The sequence below is a fragment of the Hippocampus comes genome, unplaced genomic scaffold, assembly GCF_001891065.2.
Source record: "Hippocampus comes isolate QL1 unplaced genomic scaffold, H_comes_QL1_v1.1 scaffold86, whole genome shotgun sequence".
NCBI lineage: Eukaryota > Metazoa > Chordata > Actinopteri > Syngnathiformes > Syngnathidae > Hippocampus > Hippocampus comes.
Genome location: NW_017805882.1, coordinates 277295 through 293812, shown reverse-complemented (window position 1 = coordinate 293812; position 16518 = coordinate 277295). Strand labels below are relative to the sequence as shown.

Below are 16518 nucleotides of genomic sequence, written 5' to 3'. Positions count from 1 at the left end.
ATTCTGCCATCTTCATCAGGAGCTTCAAACTCAGGACCTCACAATTGTGAGGAATACGTGCTAACCACTAGTTACTGCGCTGCCCTTATTCCAATCAATAAACCAATAGTTAAAACTACAAAGACCCCACCGCCTTCCTCAGATGGCAACAACATTGCTAAGAGGTGAGGGGCATTGTGTTTGCACTCATCAATGGTGTAAAAGCAACAATCACAGATGGTTTCAAGGATGGAAATGAGGGCAATTCACCCTGTGACTCTTGCCTTTGCACACATATTTTAGTTTCCTGCAATCATGATTACAACACGCAGGCATTAATGGCAGCGTAGCGATCCTCAGAAGTGAGAGGAAGGTGAAAAACATTTCAGAATTGAGAGATCAAGAACTGTTGCAAAGCAATGTGAAGATCCTGTCGGATCACATAAAAGCACCACTGCATCATCACCATCATCATTGGTGTGGAAACATGAAGTCCTGAGCATGAAGGAAGATGTGTCACATTCAAAGGAAATCACTAATTATGTGAAAGTCACAGACAAGAGACTCAGAGTAAGCCTGATTGCCTCTTGTGCAGCCCAAAAAGAGGAGCCAGACTCCATCGGCTAAACATACAAGCACAACATTCACCGACAAAATTATCCTAATGGCGCTGAATAATTCATCGGCGTCTCAGATCTGAGAATAAACATGACATGTTTTGATTGGATGATGCAAATGGCTCGCTTTATACTTCAACCTGATTCTTCTTACCGCTTCCGCATTTACGGCTACACAACCTGCAACGGGAAGACTTTGCTCACAAGCAACAAGGCATCCAATCTCAAATTAGCGTTGGTTCATCTTATTGTTTGTTAAGTTACTTTTAATTGGTAGCTCGCAAATCAATACTCACTCTTGTTAGTAGAGAGCGCCAAGCCATTTCTGTAATAAGAAAGCAATGTAATTACACTCATCAGAACGGCATTCCGACGACATCAATAGAAGACTGTATCTTTGGACAGACACGGGTTTGTTTGTATGCGGGAGGGGGCGTTGTTGTGGGTGGCACCAGTTGTAACTTCTGACAGAAAGCATTTAATCACTTACAAGCGCACAGTAGTGAGGCCAGACAATAATGCCAAGACAGAGTGGCTGGAGTCCTCCTTCCTTGCTTTGGAACTACTGTAATACGACATGAGCGAGCCCGAGCAGGATACACGAACAATCGGGCCAAATTTGAGCATGGGAAACCTCACGATCAAAATGCGTAAAGACCTGATTCTCAAATGTTCATCCATCCATCCATATTCTGATCCGCTAAACCTCACAATACATCTACAGCAGAAGGCACCACAAACCTTGTTTCCACCTGTTGCTATTCTTACAACAGAGAAGCTCACGTCTCCCTACGATCTAGATCAGGTTCATTCTTTTACTACAGTATTCTTATTTTTTGTGACATTTCTTTTTCGCCATGTGCCATTAGATTTTTCTCATGTAAATAAGGGTTGGGGAAACACGGATATAATGCAATTCCAGAGACTCCATTTTACCTGCGGTTTGGTTGAATTCACAATGGAATGAGATTTGGCCGCAGGCTGCAGGGAGGTGATATGAATTGCAGCAGGGGCACAATACAATCATGAATAAAAATGTGGACAAAGCAATATAGCCAGAATGTCTTTATTTTTAATTACGCTACACCGGAAACAATCCATTTCGCCAGTGAAAGAATTCAATGCAATTTTATCTCAAATTACACACTGCACGCGACACAGTTTTGTGTCCATTTGTCGACAATTATAATGATGCATCAGGGCATACAGGGAAATTATTGTCCATAATGCAAACTTGGTCTTGACCAATTTCTCCGAAAAGACATCAGCTGATCTGATGGTAATACTGTGGCTGACTACAATAAATTGTAGAATGATAGACTCAAAGTTTATTTTTTCTATCATCCTTCTGAAAGACCATAAATCTGACAAAAGCGGCAGCTTTTCAGAAATATTCTCACTCAATATTTTGTTGGTATTGTCCTCATCACCATGGTGACCATCCTCCCTGTCCATCCACATTTGCATGATCTCCAACTACACCCGGCATTTTTTTCTTGTTCCTTTTCTTCTCGTCCTCCACCTTGTACTTGTGTCTTCTCACGGGGTCAGTGAAGCTACATATGGACTTCTCTTGAAAGTCCTCAGTGATCATGAAGTTCCTGTCGATGAGCTCTGCCGCTTCCTGCCAGTTGCGGTAGCAGGCCGGACCGAGGCGGATGATCTCATCTACTGCGTTTGGGGTGAGGACAGAGCAATTGGGACGTAGGACCACTACTGTGGGAAGCTCCTTGATGTTAAACATTTCCTCCAGCTCCCTGTGGACACGAGTCAATGTCGATTTAGCCAGCTGAGCATGTTTATATACTGTATTATAATCGTCTTAACCAGCAGGATGTGTAGGCAGCTTGTACCACGCACCTCCTGTAGGGGTCCTCATAGGCGAGGAACAGGCACTTTTTGGGCAGCTGTTTGAGGAAGTCCGACTGAAGTTCTTCCGATTGGTCCAAACTTACATGTTACACAAAAAAACGTCTTTGTTCATGAAGTCATCTAAATACATTAATAAATGTATGCAGGAAGAAAATGACCGATGGGAGATAAATAATTTGATGGGTGACTTGGTGGATGGAAGTCATTGATGGTGTCGTGTGCGGTATTATTCACTCCAGGCAGCGTGTGTTCATTTGCCACTCTGCCCCCCTGGAAGTGAGACACTAGGGAAGAAAATCAGTTGTCAAATGTCATGGCCGTGATGGTGTGAGTGTCAATAGTTGTTCGTCACAGTATGTGTCTTGCATTTGACTGGCAGCCAGTCCAGGGTGTAGTCTGCCTTTGAACAAAGTCAGCTAGGATAGGCTTCAGGTCTCCGTGACCCCGAACAGGACAAGCGGTATAGAAAATGCATGTAAGGATGTAATTGTGGCCGGTTGGCTGATTGATTGATTGATTGATTGATTGATTGATTGATTGATTGATCGATTGATTGATTGATTGATTGATTGATTAAATGGAAGGATGGCTGGAGGCCTCTCCTGCGTGGACTGCGTATGTCAGTCTCCATCAAGGGTCACTATTTCCAGTCTTCAAGGGCCCAGATTATGTATGTTTTTTTTTTTTCCCTCCTTCAACACACCAGATTCAAATGATCAGGAACATTATCACACTTCCGAAGAGCTTGCTGATTAACTAATCATTTGAATCTGGAGTGTTGAAGTTGAGAGGGATCTAAAACAGGCAGGAGGATATGGCTCTCGAGGAACCGGAGCTCCAACTCAGGTGAGACACTGATGAGGACACACAGTACAGAAAGAGGGATGGATGGATTTCTAGTTATGAAGCCTTGCAAATGCACACATGTACAGTATGCTCAAGGAGAGGAAGAAAACAGATGTCAAATGTCACTTGTCAATTGGCAAATAGGGAGATCAGCAACATTCATAATTTTCCCTTTGCAAGCATACAGTGGGGTTATTGTATGTGATCTATGCATACCACCGTCTTGAATGTATCTTATGGTAATGAACTGTTGTGCACGCTCATGGGGGTTGGCAATCTTGTACAGTCTGTGTATGCTGTACCTGATGTACAGGAGGACCAGCTGAGCAGAGCGATCCACATAGAACTCATCTGTCAAGCGTGTGAAGAAGTCACTGAGTTTGGGTGCAAACTGTCGACATCTGTCACATGCAGTAGAAGCAAAGAAAAGCATCAGGATGCGGTTCTGCAGGCGAATGGCAATCTCATGTTCAGTGTCCAGCTCATCCTGGTCTCTGTTATTCTTCACCAGGACCCGATCGACGAACAGGTCCACCATCATGAACTGTCTCGGGACGGTGCGTTGAAGCTATAGAAAATGTATGGGTGTTTGCTTTATTAGTAACATGAAAAGAATTCAACACAGCACAAGGCAAAGGGGAAATGCAGCGACAGGTGGCTGTGGTTTATAGATCAATGCCGGTCTTTGAAATGAACTAATGAGTCTCCTCGCTGTCATTCTCATACCGCTCCCATTAATCACACGAGCACATCTCGCTAGCTGTTAAATCTGATAATCCTCATTCTTGCGTACCTCTATCTCACACTAGCAAATCCAAAAAGGGAACAGACTACGCCCCGCACCCTTATCTCCGCTTTCGAGTTGTACTTGAATCATGATCAAATTTGTCTCTTCAAATCACCTTCTCTCACCAACTGTGTCTCCTCACCTTGATTGCTGTTCACTCCTATTTCCTTTTTGCATGTCTGTCTGCGCTCCACCTCCTCTCTTGTGTCTGGAAGGGTGGGGTGAGATAAGGGGACAAAGGGGCACAATGTGTGCGCATGAGTGTGGTGTAGATATACGCTTGTAGTCGTGTGTGTGTGTGTGTGTGTGTGTGTGTGTGTGTGTGTGTGTGTGTGTGTGTGTGTGTGTGTTGTGAGGGGTGGGGGGGGGTTACACACAAGCATAGAATGCAAACCAGCAAGACCCAAACATGCACCAGCCCCAAAAACATTAACATTCACCCAAAGCAAAAGTAATTCGTTGTTTTGTATCATCCAACTTGAGTACTCAATCATACCACAAAAATAACAACAGTAAAAGGAGGCACCAAGAACAATTAACTGTTAAAAAAAGGACCCTGTAAAGTGAAAAAAAGTCCATCCACAGTGTTGTTAACAGGTTTGACAAATTTGAATGAATAAAAATAATAATAATAATAATAAATGAGGCTCCAAAACTGAGCTCTCCTCTCAGCTGTGCAATACGATGGCCATTGCCCCTAAATGCGCGAAAAACGGGCCCTTCTTGTCCTTCACCTGTCAATCAAATACAACATGCCTGGAACTGAAGTGTCTCTGATTCGTGGACCCACACACCAACATGGTTGAGGGGGCAATGTCCTGGACAAGCCCCGTTGTCTGCTTCTTAGCTTGTGAACTAACAGGCAAATGAGTTTGTTAAATTGTGGGCTCCCAAACAGTGACGTTTTCCTGAAGTGTCTCTGTTGTGTGGACCCATACGCAGAACATGGAGCAAGGGGGTGCTGAATGGGACACCCCCTTTCCCTGTGCAGAGGTTCACAAAACAGAGACACTATAGCTCAAATAACACACTTTTACACTTTAGAGAAGATGCATTTGTTAGTGCAGCTCCCCTGTAGCAGTCAAAAAGGGCCAAGTTATTATAACCATGTAACTTGAATTGCAGCAGACTAGTGCAGACCACTCGTGCAGAGGTAGGGAACTCCGGTTCCTCGAGAGCCTATCCTCCAACACACCTGATTCAATTGTTCAGGATCCCTTCAGGGCTCTACAGAGCTTATTGATGAGCTGATCATTTGAATGATGGTGCTCAGTACTCAGTATATACGGTAGTGTGGGAGGGCCAAGTCATGCCAGCCAGCAAGGATGCACTTCGGCTTGTTTTTAGCCCTCCCCAAAATGTATCAACAGAAATGGAATGAAATGTTTCTTCATTGCAACAATTAAGTTCAAAATTGGTATTCGATTTTTGGGCGTCTTTTTCATCACTTATTTCTTTCTATATACATGTAGGTAGAAAGAAAAAAAATTACAGGGTCTTTATCTGAGTATTATTTTTTTGTTTTTTGGACTTGTAGAAAAAAAGAAGAGAGTAACATAAAAAGTCAAATGGTAAAGGTTAAAGGTAATGTATTTATTTTTTCAATAAGTCCACTTTTTTGTTGTCCTTGCCTTTGTAATTTTTTAGATCTTCATAATCACTAGTTTTCCACATTGTGTTTGAACACTTGGAATATTGTGTAAATCAACTGTCCATTCATAAAGATGAATTTTATACTTTTTTTTGTATACTATCACAATGAATGATCAGTGATCAATATTCTTGGCAGGAATATAGGGCTGCAAAATCAGCTTTTGGTTAGGACACGACATAGACTTTGGCCCGCTCTGTTCATATTCAAGTTGAAACTTTCGTACTTCAGAACAGCATCTACAATACATTCTTAAAGGTGCACTTTGTATATTTGACTCATCATATAACACTGCACTCTACCAACAATAACAACAGTAAGTCCTTTTTAGTGCGTGATGGAGTCAAACCTCCGATCGTAGCATCAGCGCTTTCCTGCTCAATCTACAACTTACAAGCCGTACACACTCTTAGGCTTGAGCCGACTTTGTGAGCGAACGGTAGCTCAAGCTGAAACAAACACAGCCATACCAGCGAGCAGCATATTGTCAGTGGTCAATTACTAAGTCAGAAAATCAAACTGATGGTGAAGAAGGGAGCCAAAAATCAGTTGAAGGGCTCAGAAGAAACACACCAACCTCCGTTGTCATGATACACACAAGTAGCACTGCAGCAGAAAGATATATTTATTGGAAACCGTATGCATCTGAGTACACAAAAGTGACTATCAGAGGGAATTCTAATATTATGACTGGGTGAACTATTGTGTTTGTCAGTCGAACTGCAGGCTCAGGTTTAAGTGTGCTTCAGCTTGTCGGTTCACCTCCAGGAACTCCTGATACAGTGTGGATAAGATGTTCATGATAAGTTAATGCTGTGAAAGTACTTTTAGTACCTTTAAAACAATGTGTCTCAACCTTTACGGGGTCATGGCACAATAGAAATAATTTCACAGCACATCACCAAACAATAAATGGGTATATAGGTTAATTATGTACCTTCTGCTATCTAGTGGCTATCTATACACTATGTCACTACCATAGCTAGATAAACCAAATACATTATTTGTAGCAAAAAACTAAGAATTCCCACCAATTATCTGAAATTGGATAATTTCCCCTGGCACATCAGATCTCGAACAGTACACTAATGTGCCGCGGTACACTGGTTGGCAATTACTGCTTTAATGTACAGAAATGTATCATGTAAAAGAAGCTCATTTCTAATACACCCATATTTGGAAGTGATGATGATTCTACGGGTCCGCCACTGACAAGGCCCTCGGGAAATAATATTTTCAGCTTGCACCATTTGAAATGATGGGGCCCAAAGTGATTATTTTAGGCAGAGACCCAATTTTCCAGCAGCACTCCTGGTAGTCCCTTCAAAGTGTGACACACCGGAGAACAATATCAGCTCAAAATGGCAACTGTGGACTCTTGAAAAGCAGACCTTTCACTGCAACCATCTTTTGTTGGACATTTCTCAATAATCGTATGGATTGGTGTTGTTTTTAAGGAGTACAAATAAAAAGGAGAATCCTGGATAAGCTTTGCCTTCTCTAGAGAGAACACACACTTCTCTTCGGTCCTTCCTTTTGTCGTCTCCGTGTTCCTTTAAAGCCCTCCTCTCTCTTTGTATTCCACAATTTCACTTTCTTCATTGCCAGCTTTCCCTCCACCCCACAACCTCCACCATCTTTTTTTCCTCTTGTCCTCCTCCGTCTTATATTTGAGCCTCCTCACGGGGTCGGTGGCGCTGCGCATATTCAGGTTGTCAAACTCCTCGTTGAGCATGAAGCTTCTTTCAATCAGCTCTGATGATTCTTGCCAGTTGCGGAAACATTCAGAACCAAACTGATAAATGTCCTGTACAGCATTCTGAGACAGGACGGAGCCATCTGGACGAAGGACCACCACGGTCGGGACATCTTTCACCTTGAACTTGGCCTGGAGTTCCCTAAACATATGTGTATTTTTAACACCACAATCACAGTCATCACGGTCAATCACAATCAACATCACTACCATTCATTCCCCATCCAAAATACAGTTCCCCATATGGCGAGTTTGACATTTTGTTGTGCAGTTCGCATGCACATTTGGTATGCGTTTTCCCTTATATAGTAAATGAATATTAGAATTATTATACACATGGTTTGTCGCGATTTGTCTACCTCTCAAACTATCTATCAATCTAGGTCGCTAGCTAGCTACCGTAACTGGTAATCAAGCTAGCTAGCTAGCTAGCAGATAGATCATTTATATTTTATTTATGTTCTAATTATTTAATTATAGAATTCCAAAAGTAAACCAGTTGGCATTGTTCCGGTATGTTGTAATTGTGCATCCCCTATTAGTGTTGGAAATCTACTCTCATTTGACTGATGAGTCAATTAGAAAGTCCACAGTATAAAAATCCCGATAGTGTACAGTAAAAAGGGAGCAAGGAATGAGCAAATGATTCTGAACACAGCCCAAAAAATATATAAAAGTTCAACATGTGTAAATATTCAAAAATAAGATTCTCCTCTCCAACTCCCCGAACCCCAACACCCACCCTCTACTTACTTCCTGTACGGGTCCTCAAAGGCCAAAAACAGAACCTTTTTGTGCATCTCTTTAAGAAATCTTCCCTGCTGCTCCTCTGATTGGTCCAAGCTGCAAAGAGATGGAAGTAATCAAGTGAATACATATGAGTTCATCTTGTGTGGTGACATATAAACAAGCAAAGATGCTGGCAGATACCTGATGTAAATGAGCGCCAGCAATCTGGGATATTCAATGTAAGCTGGGTCTTTCAGTCGTTTAAAAAAGTCGTTGAGAACGGGCACAAACTCCCAGCATTTGTCGCACTCTGCGCATGCAAAGAGCAGCATGAGGATCCGGTTTTCCAGAATGCCAGTAATTTCCCGCTCAGTGTTGAGCTCATCCTGGTCCCAGTTGTTCTCCACCAGAACTCGGTTGAGGAAAAAGTCCACCATGATGGAACACAAGCAGAGAGGGGATGAAATGACGGGCAGAAGATCTCTCTGTGGGGAGAGCAAATTTATTGCTATAGTTGCAATGTATTGCACGGCGTCATGTCGCCTGTTATCATGACAATATCCAAAGTTAGATACATAAGTGTCATGTTATATAAAGTCATTATGTCGGATTTGAGTCCAGATACAGAATTCCCATAACATCAACAACAACATACACATAGTGGACACTGGTGCCCACCGAAAAAAACACAAATTGAAAAAGGCTTCGCCATTGGTTACTCATTCATTTTCTAACACTTTATAAAGCTCCAGTGAGCTGCAAGAAATCAAGCAAAGGAATATAAACTAAATAATTACCATATACTATACAGTAGTGAGTCACTTTGAGTTTCTCTTCTGAACACTGTGTGTGGTTGTCAATAGGAGTCTGAACTTAACAAATTGTGAGCAAGGGCTTTGTAACTCATTACTCATTTTGGATTTTTATAGCATCAATATTATAATTTTTTTAAAAACACATTCAAATTCTTAAAATGGCTCATTGCAGTATTGTAAAAATGCAATTCATCATAGAGAGTGAAAAATATTGTTGCGCTTTCATGTTTCTTATACACCACTTCAGAATATGAACATACAAACGTAATCTAAATTCCATAATGCATCTCAGTATCAATAGGCTATCTTAAGAAAACTTTAAGGGTAAAATTGTTTCCTCTGCTCCTTGAATGCCACCCCAACGCCCCAAAGAAGAATCGAATGCAATGCTACTTATTGTTGCCATTGCAGCATACAGCACAGTATATATTAAATTTATGATACATAACGCTCTCCAGTATATAACAGGCCATGGCCCAGGTAGCCTTTTGGAATTGGGATTATGGTGTAGATGGATGAGACACCACACAAGAAATACTCGTCTGATGTTGAAATAAAGTTGGGGCCGGCGTCTCCGAAATGTACTTTATCTGTCTCGGCCAGCCTGTATTGGAGTGTCGCAGGAGTCACTGCAGGCTGTGAATTGACAGTGATAACCTCACAAATTAGATTTGGCTCTCTGGCTTTCAGCTGATCTATTTGGGACTACAACTCCACACTGAAACATCCGAGGCTGATAGAGGAGAAATATGTTGGAAGCTGGACATTGCCTGGAAAAGGGGATTTACTGTAAGACTCGGAGAGGTCAGAGCTTAAACCCTACATTTGAAAAAGTAATTTTGCAATCATCCGGTTCACTTTTTGAAGCTCACCGATCCTGGTCTGACATACGAGCGCCACTGTCTTGTTTAGTTAATAGCTAATTTAATAGGCGATCAATCTTTGTACGTGTGGTGACAGCTGAATACAGCACAAGCAATTTACCTCACCTTGAAACTCCTTGTGTCAAATATATCCCAACTTTCTCCTCCGAGCCTTTGTGTTCATCTTTGATTTGTTGACTCTCCTCCTTGGCCTTGTTCTGTTTCACTTCACTTCATGATTATTGTTCCCTTTCACTGGCACCTTCACTGCCTCGTCTCTTCACTTAGCGCTTTGAATTTAAGCGACAACAGGATTTACAGATGGAGATTACGAATGTGTTACAGTGGGTGTGTCCATGCAGTCATTTAGCAGAGCAGAGGTCATCGTGCAGGCCCTAAAAACGGCGGCTCAGGAGTGACAATCTTATTACTTCAACAGAAGAAGGGAGGACAACCAGGATGAAGAAATTGGATGAACTGGATGGCAGAGTGAAGATTAAAAAAAAAAAAAAAACAGGCCAGAATAGACAATTGAACGTTGAATGAGATACAATCTCCACTGACTGTGTTTCACTAATTATCAATGTCAGTCATTTATCCCTCCGAGCATAACTGATTGTTTTTGCACCCTGTTATCAAGATGATGTGACAGGCACGATGCGAAGCTGAGTAAGTGGATCACTATTTTATGGTGCAGTTCTTTTAAACCTCAGCCAGTGCCACCGCTGAAAAGTGACTATTGATCGGTGGGGCCTTTTGCAGAAAAAGAACCTGCGTTAATCTCAGCGAAAGGGGTGAGGTAAATATAGAGGTGGGGGGGACGAGAGAGAGAGAGAGAGAGAGAGAGAGAGAGAGAGAGAGAGAGAGAGAGAGAGAGAGAGAGAAAGAGAGAGATCTAATAGGATTAGTCTGGCTCACACAAACCTCTGCAGCTGCACACGGATGCGTAAACACACACAGGGAACACAAAACGCCCCCAATAGGTTGTAGACTCCAGCCATTTTGTTCGCTGACAAACTCAAATATTGTGAGCGCGTAGAGGAGCTTGCACAGTCATAAATCACAAGTGAACAGTGACTATAGGAGCCTCTGACTAGAAGCGCGGCGGATGATGAGAAGTAATGGAGGCCGACTGCAGCATGCAGTCACCTGTGTGCTCGCAGCCATGCACCAGCAGGCACTAATTAAAAGAGATTCCTCTACCCCGTGCAGATCATACTGCCATTATCCCAACGGAGACGGTTTGATGGAGGGCCACCTTCAAATACCACAAAGAAAATATCAGCATGACTCGAGTGCATCAAATATTCTCACATCCCAAAAAAAAAAGCAGAATTTGCACACAACTGACACACATTAAGAAACGTATCTATGCTTTGATTTTCAAACAATGTGCATTAATTGAGCTTCATTAAAACAGTAGTGAGGAAAAAAAACGAAAGCATGGTTGTGTTAGATATTTAATACAAAAGGACATACAGTACATACATTCACTAGTGACAAAAGAACTTGAAGTAATGTTATACGTGGATAATAAATAAAGCAACTGAGCTGTCAAATTGAGCACCAGGTGTCAATCTATTTGATATCATACATGCATTTTGTTCTGCTACGTTACATGATCATTTTACAGTCATTGGTCTTTGAACCCATCACAGCAGAGGAAAACAACACCTGGTTGTGATAGTGGAAACTCCGAACAAACATGCTGGAGACAACTTGAATTGATCGACATCAATCAAGAGTTGGGCTGTACCGATCACAAGTTTTTGGCCGATCACCGATCCCCGATTTTCAGAAAACCTGATTTTTTTTTTTCAAACCCAACAGCATACGCCTTCAATGTTTCAATCTTGTTTTAATGTAAACCAGAGACAATAGTTGTGAAACAATACAAACGGGTTGTTTTATACTGCACATGAAGTCATTTCAAATAAAAATGAAAAGTCTATCAGTCATCTCACATCATGCAAAAAAGGACAGTGGCTGGCTTTTTCACACCTCTACAGCGGGAGATGAGATTGGTGGAGCAGATTGGCTAATCCCCTGCCCCCCAAAATTAAGGAAATAACCGCCAAACCCGAGAATATGGAATCTTTTTTGTCCCAACTCCGGTTTCAAATTAAAACTCAAAACATACTACAGATTTAGAGGATGACGTTATTGTTACCCATTTCAGTGTAATCTTCACTCAGTTCCAGAGAAACAAATATTTGAAAGATGGGTGTTTCGGTGATGAAACGTATATGACATCTTTCACTTAATTTTTGTGTTGGATTAAAAGAAACAAATAAAACAATAAGTCCCTTTTTCATTCTTTTAACTTTGGATTGCTAATTGAAAACGGAAAGAACGAAAGATACACCGATTTGAAGTGACTCTTCAAGAGTTGGTTCAAATGTAACTCGAACCTCCTCCTTTAAGAGAAAGATCGAGTGATGGTGGAAGTCTCACTGGATCTGTGTCCATCAAGCTAGTCTTTTCTACAATCCTCCCCACTATCGCAGATATGTTCTGCTGGAAAGTATGCCAACCTGCTCAGTGTGTGCAACAGAGTGCTCTCCGATGGCATCATAATTCATCCCGCGCACTCCAGTTCTCCAGTTCAGACTGTAGCACATCAGAGTTCTGTGCTTCGAGACTGAGTTCCACCTGCTCCTGCGTTTTCCTGGACTTGGCTCTGTCCCAGTCGGTCTTAGTTGTTTCATTGTTCCAGACAACTGAGGTCTCCGTGTCACTGATGTAGCCCGAGTCTCCCGTGTAATGGGTCGGATACACCAGAAGCGGCTCCGCAGAGAACGCACGGAGGTTCCGATCCTCAAAGTGCTCCATGTAGTCTAAACTAAAAAGGGGAAAAGATGACAACAAAAGCAGATTGACAAAGGTTCCAATGGACACACCTACAAAAAGTAGGGGGCGCTAGAAAACAAAAAGGTAGACCCGTGCCAAAGTGAAACGACTACAAATTACTTTGTAAAGTCAAGCCAAGCATTTTTTAAATGAACCGACAGGCGAGAGAAGTATGATACTCACACAGGATGTTTGTCAAACATGATAGGAAGGAACTCATCAACAGGAAGCATCTTTTTCAGAGGCTCAGCCTTGAGGAGCTTTTGGGCTCCTTGCAAGGACAGCATGTAGCCCAAAGTCCAGTATGAGTAGTCAGCCTCCACCAGATTGTGAACATTTGGTACCGACTTCTCTGGATGATCCACCTGCATTCGCTTCCGTCCAATGTAACTGCAGGAGCAAAGTGAGGATGACAACCATCGGGTCGATCACAGCAGCTCTTCACACCAGCAAGTTTCAGAGAAAACATTCAGATCGAAAAGAATTCTGTTATTTTTGTGCTGCCTGTGAATGTGAAAAGACTGAGTCACGGTGATTTCAGCGTCTGGTCACGGGTGTCGAGGAAACAGCAGATGACAGATGGAAGGATTTCTTTGTATCAGAGAGAAATAATCCTTTCTATTTTTAACGCTGACTTTTCATTGCATTGACTCACATGAGGTCCCAGTCAAGCTTGTGTGCCGTCACCTCCTGCAGCAACGCCTGCAGACGGCGTTTGAAGAACACCTCAAAGCGCAGGTCGTCCTCAATGACCAAGGAAGTGTGCAGGCCTCGATCCACGATCTGCACGCACGCACACACTCAACGTTGGACACTTCTCTTGTATTTTTATATCCAAGCTGGATGTAACAGTCACAGCAGGTAGGGCGTTTTAACCAAAATTCTCAGCTGTGAGATGATTTTTCCTGCACCTTACAGACTATGTCACTATATTGGTGAGAATAAAATGTTTCCCCAACTAGGAAAGCATTGGGGAAAAAAAACAAACCATTCTTTGCGACTGCTGATGCAAGATGTCGTAATAACTGTTAAATGAATGGACGTACAGAAGCCTCACCTCCTTCCAGATGTTGTAATGAGAGAGGAAACAACCCAGTTCACCCTTGGTGAGAGGTCGACCGTGATATGGGTCTTTGTACCCGGGCAGCATATTAATCCCCATGGACTCAATGTCACTCTTGTTCAGAGCCCTGATGAACAGAGACGAGATAAACAAGGAGCTTAGCAATCGGAATAACGCATCATACGGATGAGATTGCTGTAACGGCGAGTAAAGCGCTCGTAAACATTCGATACAACAGCATGAAATAATGAGACCCAATGGATGAAATGTCTTTCCAATTGATACTTGAGGATCTTATTTGACAGCAGGTTTACATAATATAGTTGCACATTTATACCCACTCTCATATTGTATGAGCAGCCCTTTTCTAATTTTAAATTTCTAATTCACGTCACGCTAATTTAGGCATTTGAAAACGCTCGTACGTCCACTCTCAGCCCAACTACAAACATGCCTGCCAAAATAACGACACAGGAGACGAAACGTACTTGCCATCCACAGCAGCAATAATTTTACAGCTGAGCTCCATTTCGTACAAAGTTCTGAGCATGCGCTCCCGCCGGTCAGCTCTCCGCACCAGATTTATCATAAACACCTGTGCGCACACAATTGCAAAACCTCACACTAGTGCACTAGTGGCCTGTGTGTTTATATGAGTGTGTGAGAAAGGCAAGACTGTACCTCATCAAAGCCAATCTTGCTCGGCTGTTTGGGAGGAAGGGTGAGGAAGCTGGAATGTTCCAGTGGAGGATTTTTCACTTTCAAAGAAGATGGCACAGGGTTACAAAGAGAATGTGCAATGAATCTGAGGCTCCCAAACTGCAGCCTGCAGCGCCAAATGCCGTGCCCAGTTCAAACTAAAGCAATCATTTTTCACGGCTTGTTTGTGTTCCTTCCTCTGTGGATGACTACATATCGTGTGGCATCTGAAAAATAATGACTTTGCAGTGTTTTGGTTACCAAAATGTTTTTTTTTCTCAGTAGGAGTGATAACTCTAGCAAAAACATTCACTGGTTGCTCAGAGGAACTCCATGCTTTCTGCCTAATGCATGACTGATTATTTTCTAGAACTGTCTGACAATGTTTGGAAACTGGAGAAAATCAAATGAAACCCGCTTTCCTGCGCTATACAATGTGTTGTGTTGCCTCTTCATATAAGCACGCGCCGTCCCGTTTTACAATTTGACGTTGAACCCACCCATGATCTCAAGATGAGTGTGCAAGAAGCTCTCTGCTTCATCCAACAAAGTAGCGTGGGAGCGCATAGGCAGAGGAAAGTATCCGTAGGTTTCTTTGTTGCACACGTACATCTGAACGTCTGACAACAGCAGAAGATGACAGTCGATGAAAAAAATAATAATAATAATAAATAAATCACACGTGTAACATTCACCCGCCAAGCCATTTCATCCATATTACCTGCCATGCGAGCGGAGTAGGCAAAGACGATGACATCATCGAGGGCCCAGCTGTACTCCGGGTGTGGCGGGTAAAACGCCAATTGACGAGAGGCTTGCTTCCGTAAGTCCACCAGGTACGTCGAGTGGACCATCGGTACGGCAAAACACCCAAGACGCTCCTGCTTTCTGATGGGTATGTAGGCTGGCGTTCGCTTGTAGTAGCCCTGCCGAGATGGTTGCCCTCATTCACCGATCATGACAAAGAAACTCTTTCTGCACATTTGATTGCACAGATTAAATATTACAGATTCTGGTATTGGTATAAATGCTAAGTGGCACATGCAATATATCGAGGAAAGTACATGATCAGAATCACGATTCATACATTTTTGTTTTTGTTTTTGTAGATGGTCACCATAATTTCCTTTGCTGCAGCTGAACATCTGTTTTGCAACTAGCGAGGAGATTCCAGTGTTTGGAATTCAGACTCACGGCCCGTGTCAAAGCATTTCTCCTTCCTGACGCGCAATATTGCTCAAGGGAGCCTTAAGTTGCGCATACATTGTGGACAAAAACGCTGACATGGATCGGGTGAAATCACCTCTCAGGGAGATAGCAATAGTGAGCATTTGCATGCAACATATGTATGATGCACTTTGATACACTTGGAAAATCCAATCCGATTGCATACAAGAGCTGAATCTTAAAGCATGCCTTGACAAACATTTTAATGCTCACTTCTCATCATCTGGAAAAGGAGACAGGATGTTCCATGATATTTCTATTCTCCTCCCCAAAGAGTACTGTTTGAACCAAGAGGAACAGTGCTTATAGTTGATTTTAAATTTCTACTCAACCATGTTCAAATGCAATATTTTGGTGACGCTCGGAAAAAAATAGACCGAGATAAATCGTTTCAAAACGTTTTCCACCATTAATGAGACCTGTAAGCTGTTCAAGTGCACTGATTTTTTTGTTTAAATTCCTCCTTTCAAGAGAAGTAAAAATAAACTGAGATAATACGGATGCAAAAGTGTGCACATCCTCTTACAACAGGAATGTGGCTGTGTTCACAATTGACAAGTTACATTTAAACTCAGGTTAAATGGAATCGGCACATACGTGCCACCATTTAAAGTGCCTTTGGTTAACCCCAAACAAATTTCAGTTAGACCAACATGTATTTCCTGACTTTTGTTTTGTTGTTTTTTGTTTCAGAGTAAATGACTGAATATTTCGTGCGAACACTGACTTGTATTTCCAACAGTTCACCGACCATTTCTTCTACC

General features: G+C 42.3%; 3 protein-coding genes across 3 annotated transcripts in view; all 3 read right to left on the bottom strand.

The window, feature by feature from the left end:
• Positions 1-1643: 1643 nt before the first annotated feature.
• nxnl1 (nucleoredoxin like 1) lies at positions 1644-3917 on the bottom strand. The gene is made up of 3 exons (XM_019889075.1): positions 3617-3917; positions 2457-2546; positions 1644-2353 (listed from the first exon to the last, which is right to left on the bottom strand). The coding sequence occupies exons 1-3, from the start codon at positions 3853-3855 to the stop codon at positions 2023-2025; spliced, it is 660 nt and encodes a 219-aa protein (XP_019744634.1). The 5' UTR covers positions 3856-3917; the 3' UTR covers positions 1644-2022.
• A 3037-nt stretch (positions 3918-6954) lies between these two features.
• On the bottom strand, positions 6955-10683 carry LOC109527258 (nucleoredoxin-like protein 1). Its single transcript, XM_019889061.1, has 4 exons — positions 10042-10683; positions 8439-8722; positions 8262-8351; positions 6955-7650 (listed from the first exon to the last, which is right to left on the bottom strand). The coding sequence occupies exons 2-4, from the start codon at positions 8672-8674 to the stop codon at positions 7308-7310; spliced, it is 669 nt and encodes a 222-aa protein (XP_019744620.1). The 5' UTR covers positions 8675-8722; positions 10042-10683; the 3' UTR covers positions 6955-7307.
• A 678-nt stretch (positions 10684-11361) lies between these two features.
• The window catches only part of LOC109527498 (procollagen galactosyltransferase 1-like), a 22553-nt gene continuing 17396 nt past the window's right edge, over positions 11362-16518 (bottom strand). The window contains exons 6-12 of the mRNA XM_019889483.1: positions 15028-15147; positions 14510-14586; positions 14317-14423; positions 13823-13955; positions 13421-13548; positions 12949-13155; positions 11362-12757 (exon numbers count right to left, since the gene is read on the bottom strand). Of these exons, the coding sequence (XP_019745042.1) occupies positions 12487-12757; positions 12949-13155; positions 13421-13548; positions 13823-13955; positions 14317-14423; positions 14510-14586; positions 15028-15147 (1043 nt within the window). The 3' untranslated portion in view covers positions 11362-12486. The remainder of the gene's footprint in view (positions 12758-12948; positions 13156-13420; positions 13549-13822; positions 13956-14316; positions 14424-14509; positions 14587-15027; positions 15148-16518) is intronic.

What these genes read in the sequence shown, in the direction of transcription:
- LOC109527258 (XM_019889061.1), bottom strand. Translation starts at nt 8,674, where the DNA reads ATGGTGGACTTTTTCCTCAACCGAGTTCTGGTGGAGAACAACTGGGAC. An exon ending in CTGGCGCTCATTTACATCAG is followed by an intron (nt 8,352 to 8,438) that starts GTATCTGCCAGC and finishes ATCTCTTTGCAG; the next exon opens with CTTGGACCAATCAGAGGAGC. An exon ending in TTTGAGGACCCGTACAGGAA is followed by an intron (nt 7,651 to 8,261) that starts GTAAGTAGAGGG and finishes ACATATGTTTAG; the next exon opens with GGAACTCCAGGCCAAGTTCA.
- nxnl1 (XM_019889075.1), bottom strand. Translation starts at nt 3,855, where the DNA reads ATGATGGTGGACCTGTTCGTCGATCGGGTCCTGGTGAAGAATAACAGA. An exon ending in CTGGTCCTCCTGTACATCAG is followed by an intron (nt 2,547 to 3,616) that starts GTACAGCATACA and finishes GTAACATGTAAG; the next exon opens with TTTGGACCAATCGGAAGAAC. An exon ending in TATGAGGACCCCTACAGGAG is followed by an intron (nt 2,354 to 2,456) that starts GTGCGTGGTACA and finishes TCGTGTCCACAG; the next exon opens with GGAGCTGGAGGAAATGTTTA.